The sequence below is a fragment of the Sinocyclocheilus grahami genome, unplaced genomic scaffold (assembly GCF_001515645.1).
Source record: "Sinocyclocheilus grahami isolate Dianchi unplaced genomic scaffold, SAMN03320097.WGS_v1.1 scaffold328.1, whole genome shotgun sequence".
Lineage (NCBI taxonomy): Eukaryota > Metazoa > Chordata > Actinopteri > Cypriniformes > Cyprinidae > Sinocyclocheilus > Sinocyclocheilus grahami.
Genome location: NW_015505507.1, coordinates 343,825 through 351,713, shown reverse-complemented (window position 1 = coordinate 351,713; position 7,889 = coordinate 343,825). Strand labels below are relative to the sequence as shown.

At 36.3% G+C, this 7,889-nt stretch overlaps 1 protein-coding gene across 1 annotated transcript in view; it reads right to left on the bottom strand.

Moving 5' to 3' along the window:
* The window catches only part of LOC107602495 (protein FAM204A), a 15,836-nt gene extending 8,244 nt beyond the window's left edge, over positions 1–7,592 (bottom strand). The window contains 7 exon segments of the mRNA XM_016295008.1: positions 2,716–2,805; positions 5,494–5,596; positions 6,507–6,540; positions 6,875–6,918; positions 6,920–6,948; positions 7,159–7,450; positions 7,554–7,592. Coding sequence (XP_016150494.1) covers positions 2,716–2,805; positions 5,494–5,596; positions 6,507–6,540; positions 6,875–6,918; positions 6,920–6,948; positions 7,159–7,395 — 537 coding nt within the window. The 5' untranslated portion in view covers positions 7,396–7,450; positions 7,554–7,592.
* Positions 7,593–7,889: the final 297 nt, after the last annotated feature.

Below are 7,889 nucleotides of genomic sequence, written 5' to 3'. Positions count from 1 at the left end.
CTTAAGACATAAACTGTGTTTAAGTAAATACTCTCCAAGCCGGCCATTTGGGCATATTTTTGTGTGTATTTGATCGTTTGGACAGGCACCCGAAGCTCAAAGTGTAATTTGTTTGTCCGTTTAAGATAATGTATATATAGCAATAATAAATGTATGTGTGTTTTATTAATTTCTCCAGTACCGATAGCAGAACCGTTAACGTCAGAGCTTATCGATACTCCGGTCTTTCATAATTTAGCCCCGAGACCGATTAAATACAGAGTTTCGGTACCCATCCCTACTTGGCAAGCATAAGAAACTTCTTTTAAAAACACTAAAAAAATCTTACCGACCCCAAACTTTTAAATAATAGTGTATAGGTAGCTACAGTGACACATAAACATACAGCCATAATGTATGGCTACAAAAACAAATATTGCAACTCATGCACCTAAATCTGTAACCCTTCAAATTTCAGAAATGATCTTCCATATGTGCATCCTGTTCTATCATTGCACAACGTAGAATGATGTTACCCAGAAACTTTGGATAAATAGAACATGCAAGTATCATCTCATCTTGGCATGTTCCCAGAAAATCTTTCATACCCTCATCGCCCTGAGAGACGCTGAATCAATCTATAGAGCATTAGGGACATGTCCAGCAGATGACAAATGCACATTACCTGGTTAAAACTGTAATTTAGTCTTTAGAGGAGAACAAATAAAGCAGCTAACAGTGGCATTACTGCGCAGCGACTGCCAGCGTTCTGTCAGAGGCAGATTTCAGCTGTCTGGCTGAGCGAGAGATTCGAGACTGCTAAGTCTGCTCAAATCCACTGATGCTGTAAGAAGCTTTCTGTGACAACATGGTCCTGGTAAGTCAATCAAAGACGAAAGCCATGGAGTTTGCATTTGTGTTTTTACCTGCAAGCCATGCCAAACTAATAACGCAGCCTGCTATAATTACTATAGCAGTGTTATTTGATAAGAGGCACTAACCTTAAACATTTCAGTGCTGTCATTTGCAAGCATTTAGACAGCATGATGGCATCTCTGAAATTCTTTACCTGCTTTTGAAGTCTAGATAAACTCTCTGTGAAGGAATGCTTAAATCTGCCATTCTCAACCAAACAAAAGAACAAAGGCTAGGGCTGATACAGCCGTGTGGCATCACAATGAAGTCCATGTACTGATGAAATGTCTCCGAGAATGGTTTCCAAAGAAATTGTTATTATGTCTCTGTCTACCTGGGAAAGAAAAATATAAAACCACAAAGATACTCCAGAGATAAGCTTAAGTGGCATCTGTATGGATTACTGCGTAAAGACTCTCAAAAGAAAATTGCCTAAACCAAGGGCCTGTTGTTGGAATTACGGAGCTATTTAATGCTTGTTCCCATGGCGCTACGCTTGTTAGGAGCATGATTATCACCTTGCTTTGAACTGATTCAGATCAACAATCAACAGCATCACAATAGGATTTCATTAGTGTGGAGTAAATGGTGTCATTCTCGCATTTACACCAAGAGAAACAGAAGCTGTAATTGATTACGTAGGAAACTAATATTTGAGGTTAACATGATTAACACTGCTCCTCCCAATTAGACGGATGGGAGAGCTTTATCGAAGCATGACCTGAGACTGTTTTATCCACAATAAAACTATAAAATTAATCTTAATAGAAAATTAATTATTGTAGAAACTGAAAACACATTTAAAAACAGGAATAGATTCAGCTGTAGTACGGCAATAAACCGTAAAATAAAATTATCATCACAAAACGGATTTAGAGAACGAGTCGTGCAAACCATTTAGTTAACCTAAATTTAAAGTTAATAACAGAAGATTAATTAGTGCTTTATGCAATATATCGTAATGCAGCTGCATGATGAAATAAAGCTTGTTCATTGTTTGTATGCAGACTGACACTTGCTATAAAGATCCCAACAACACAATACAATAAAGTAAAAAATATAGTAAACGTACAGTAAAAAAAACACTCCATTTGAGGGTGGAGTGACAAAAGAAATATAAATGATATTCGGTTTACTTAGTAGTCACCAAATGCATAGCTAAGTGAACAGGAAGCACATTCCCAATCCTTTTCTGTACTAAACTGTTTAAGGTTGACAGTGAACATCAATTCCATGCAGTAATGCTGAAATCAAAGCTTAGGCCGGAATTTAGTGGAATGCATTTCAGATTCCATTGAATCAAAGTTGCGAGGCTTAAAAATATTGCCCGCTATGATTGCCCCAACTTCAAAAAAGTTGAATGTCTTTTTAACTGCAATTACAGCTGTGCGAATGTTACATTTTCTGCCAAATTAGCTTCGAAGCGCTTGATCCTACGTACACTCCTAAAATGTGTCTTTTTAAAACTGCAGGCACTGTATTTAGGTATGAGCTCACTTCAAAGGTGTAAAACTGGCACCTTGAAAATGTTTTAGCGCTCGGGTTGAAAGCATTGTAGCCTTCATTAAAAGGCAGAACCGAAAGTTCTATAGACACTGCCTTACTTCAAACTGGGGGAGGGCTTTCCATTAACTTTAGTGTAAAAGGGTTGCAAGACTTTCTGGCCAAGTCGAATGATGTATGTGCGTGCGTGCGTGTGTGTGTGTGTGTGTGTGCGTGTTTGTAGCCTCTGTGTCTTTGCAGGCAAAATGGCCGCAGACCCATTAGCTCAATTTGTCACAGTTGAAGCGCCCCCCGAGATGGCTTATCTGGGCAACATACCTCTCGAGTAGCAAGTCTGTCACTCAGTTCTTCCGCCTTCCCATAGTCCCCTTCAGCGATGGCACTCTCTATGCTCTTTTCCAGGCCTGACTGAAGATGAGAAGGAGGGAAATAAAATAAAGTGATTTTCAAATAGAAAGAGAAGGATGAGAAGAAGAAAAAAAAATCAAAGAGTAACTTAAAAACTCCTCCAGGCATTCTTTTTAATATGATTGCCATTACAACAAATATGTAGATTTCCTCTCATAAATGAAAATCGTTGGTTGATTAAATATTAGGCAAAAAAATCTGTCTAGCCACAGGAGGTTACCAAACATAAATGTTGGTCTTTAATTAGATATTTCCATCAAAGTAGCAGGACTGGTGAAGCAGAGCTCTCTGTCTGCTATTATGGATCTTCATGAGAGAAATTCCAAAACAAAGACACAGCATTCTCATATTCTACAAATTTCACCATTTCTGTTGCTCTTATGGTCAAAAAAACAAAAAACAAAAAGCAGTGAAAACCCAAACATACATACACGGAACTAAACTGAAAAATAACCTCCTGATGTAATTTATTCCTGAGCTGATGTATATTCCATACTGTGATTTCAGAAATGGCCATATAATATTCATTCTGCTTAGGTAAACATTTCAGAGGGACTGTTCCAATCAGCCTCACTCACAACTCTATTAAAATGTATTTTCACAGCATATGCTCAGCCCTTTAATAATGTTTAATCCAAAATAGATATAGCCTTTGAAAGTGAGGGAAAATGGGGCAGCTGTCTAATTTAAAGGGACAACTGGATATATATAATAAAAACAATATTTTAACTCAATAACCCAATATTTTAACTTGCTAATGCAAAATTATTTGAGCTCAACTTTAAACGATATGGACAATTGAATTAGCAGCGTTTTCCTACTTAAAACAAATTACATTTGCCAACATTCTGCTTACATGACAATTTACAAATTAAAATAATGGCAAAAACTGTTTTGAGTTAATGCTGCAGAATGATAAGTAATATGCATTAGTGCAAAATTGGCTTGAAGTTACAAATGAATTAGTTCTGTTTACAAAGCTTTGCACTTAAAGAGACTTATTTATAGGAAATTTAATCAGGAAATTCCTGCATGACGAAATTAAATTATGAGCCAATGTACAAAGTCAGCTTTCTTGAATCATTCCTCATTCTCTCAAGTATCCTGCTCTCATCTCACAAGGAACAAACTGAATTCATATACTGTAAAAAGACTTACTGCTTTAAACGAAAACTGAGCTGTGCTATATCTAAACAAACCTATGCAGACATCATGAACAAACATCTATTGCTGCCAACAGCTATAGCTCAGTGTTGATAATGTGAATTTTGTTTAATAATTGTCTGTTTACAGATTTGTTTTTATGCAGACATAGGAAGTAAAGCAACGCTGCTCATGTGTCAGCACAATGCAAGCATATACACTCACTAAAGGCATTTAATGCAAAGACATAAGGCAGATACCTCTACAAATGGCACTTTTCCCTAATAAAAATAAATAAATAAATTATATATATACGTATATAGAATACATAACCGCTTTTTAATTGTTTAAGGGCTCTCTAATTTATTTATTTATTTTTGTAAAAATAAATGAACTACAAAAAACTATTTTAACTTTTTTAAATCATATTTTCAGTTCACGTGTTTGAATATTAGTAATGTTTTAATCATGTACAGTTGACAGTAGGTTCGTTACCAAACCAACCAGTATTAAGATTTTAGTTTTGATTTTGGAATTTATGGATTTTGGATATTGACATGCGAGGGTACTGACATTTTTCCACATTTCATTTGAAATATTTGAACATTTTATTGTGAAAAAAAACCAGTGGAAAACTCTTATTACCCTCACGTCAATATCCAGAATTATCACATTAATCAAAGTGAGGGTACTGACATTTTTCCACATTTCATTTGAAATATTTGAACATTTTATTGTGAAAAAAAAAACAGTGGAAAACTCTTATTACCCTCACGTCAATATCCAGAATTATCACATTAATCAAAGATATCATCAGATTGGATACGTTTTTCAAGATTTCAAGTAGTCAAAAGTTTCTCTAACAGAGCAATCACTCATTAGCGTAAAGTTTATGTCTGTACGGACGTGCTATGAAACAAAAAACCAATGCTACTGCAACATTTTTTAACAAAATGTGAAACTCCTGGAGGCTGATACTGAATCACAATTTCAATGTGCAGGGTTCAAGAGTGGGTAATATGAAAAACAGGTCTATTTACAGAGGACAAATGTTTATTATATTGTTTATGCTGTTCTACAACATGTGATGCCCTTTCAGCATCTGAGTGGGAAAAATCTTAATGTCATATTTGTTACAGAAGCTGTCCAGTGTATATGATTTGCAAACGTTCCCCTCCCTATCACTGAATTACAGCATTACAGAGAGCTCTCGACTCCATTGTGCTGTGGCTTTCAACGGAGAAATCCACCTCATAAGAAATATTAAACACCAACCAGAACAGACAGTGCAGCTACATCCTCATGTCAAGATTAAGGTAATCTCATCATTAAATATAATATGATCTATTCTGTTATGCTCAGTGTCATGCAGAAGAAAAGACGCCTCCTCACTCGGTCTTTCACGTTTGATAGAGGAAACAATTACGAGTTACACATACAGTAGGTACAGAACAGAGAGGCAGTGGGATAAAAACGCTTTCAGCATCTGAGTGGAATTAGGACACCCACAGAGTGGTAGAGGAAGATGGCGGAAATCATTGTTACCATGCGAGGAGGTCTGCTACAAGGAGGCAGCTTGAGTCTATCATTGATGCCAAAATACTGCGTGAGCTCCTTCCAGTGCTCCTCCCGCTTCTCTTCAGGCTCCCTGGGCAAAGACACAGGATGACAAGTCTTTCAGTTTATTATTATTATTATTAATTCCAGGACTAGGCATGTACACTTTGTGAGATTCAATTATTTCTGCACACATCCCTTTTTGGTGGATTATGGAGCCAGTCAGTATTTGAGAATATATGGGTGTTCAGTGAAATAGGCAGGTTTTAAATATGAAGAATTTTGTACTAAGATGAGACATTTTATATTTGTTTTCCCTCCCTTTGCCTCAAGGCTGGAATGATCTGAACAGAGTTTAAAAACTAAGCATCACACAGCTGCCAATTTCGTAAAGGGTTAGAAAAAAAACTGAACTTCATACACTAAACAACTATGGATCACACACTAGCAGACTTTTCAAGAGGTTCCAAACACAACAAACTCACGCAGAAACATGCGCCTTGTTGCTTGGAGATGTATAACATCATGAAAACAATATGTGCTCTAAAATTGGCTCAAAAACCCAAACATGTTTGATAGAATCAAAGTTTAAAGATAAAAAAAATGGAGTCTGTGCCCATCATACGCTACGTGATTTCCAGCTAATTCTGTCAATTGCACATTAAAGATTACATTGCATTTACTTTAGATATGCCAAAATGCAATATTTCTTACATCAGTCAATGAACAAATATATGATTTCAGAAGTATATTTGAATTTAAAATCATCATATACAATTCAGGCTACAATGTGAGAAGAGTGTAATGCCATGCTATTAATATGAAGTATTCAGTACATATTCACATGTGTTAAGAACTTGTATTTAGGCTTGTTGTTTACACAACATCTCTCATAGTCTTTTTCATGACCGGCTGACTAATGTAGTGACGTTTTGATGGAATGGTCTATTATGGAAATCATCATTAACTGTCTTGGAGCAAACCATAATTGTCTATCATACCTTTTCTGCTCAGTGTCACAATTCTGTGTCCCACCTGTTTGAGGTGTAAAAACCAAAATATGTTAATATATTGCACATAAAAAAGGCATGTGCAAGCATTACGCATATGAGAAAGATTTTTAAATTGTGTTATTCATCTCCACAAGCAATGTCGCCTGTGGATCACATTAGTTCTACTGTAGTAAATCCTACTAGACACCCATGTTGTGATTTGATTGCATGAGAAATTCCTTTCAAACACAAATCAGCACAGCTGTATAAAGAATTATGTTTGCACTGAAAGGAATAAATAGGATACGGTTAACAACAGTAGAAATAACAGAAGAAAAGCACTAGTAAGTAATGAGAAGAAAACTTGTTATAATGACATTTCTTGTGGCGCCTTTTCCATCTCCGCTTTGTTTGTGGTTCCTACTTTTGCTTGCTGGAGCTCTTTGAACTTCTGCAACAATAACAAAAACAATGCATTTAAACAATGATACTTGCATAATGACATTAAAATACATTCTGAATGAACCAAATGCAACTTGCTCGGTTTATACTGTAGTGATTTTAACTGTCTACTGCCTAATTAGACAAATAATAAATAATTTGATCACTGCATGATCTTGACAATACTGCATACGTGCATAACTACAGTAGATCCGCGTACTTGCCACTTATCCAAGGAAACTCCAGGAAGACAATCATCCCCAAATGCATCATTGTGCAAACCAGTTTTTGTGTTATTACATTCAACCTGTACACAAGCTGAATGTGACTCTGTGTCTGACTGAAGTGATAGCTGCTCGCCTTGTGTGTTTTCTGCTGTTTCTCCTTCATCAGCATCATCATCCTCAGAGCTCAGGTCAGCCTCACTGAGACCTGGCGGTAGATGTCCACTGTACATATTAAACCTGGCAAATCGTCAAAAACGAGACTCTTGCAGACGTCCGCATTATTATCTGCCACAAAACGTTTAAAGCACATATATTATTAAATGCGACGGGTGATTTAACAATAGCATAATATATCAGACGAGTACACCAACAACTGCATGACGCTTACCGTTGCCTTCCGTATTTCCGCATTTTGAACATAGAGCTTCATTATTGGATCGGCGGAGGAGTAACAGCTGTAACAAAAACGCTGATTGGTCACTTTGATCTCATTATGAATTGCGATCCTCCCCTTTACAAAGTAGTGGAGGCTGCCGTTCTGTGTTAAGAATAATAATTCCCGGCTAATATTTCTGTTAAATCGTCAATTTGTCCAGCTCTGAATAACAAGAATAAGAATAAGTATAAGAATGCATAAACTGAATTATTATTATTATTATTATATTTTAATCCTGATCTAAATCGACAAATAGTGGGTGGATAAGTGTGCTTTTTAACCATGGTC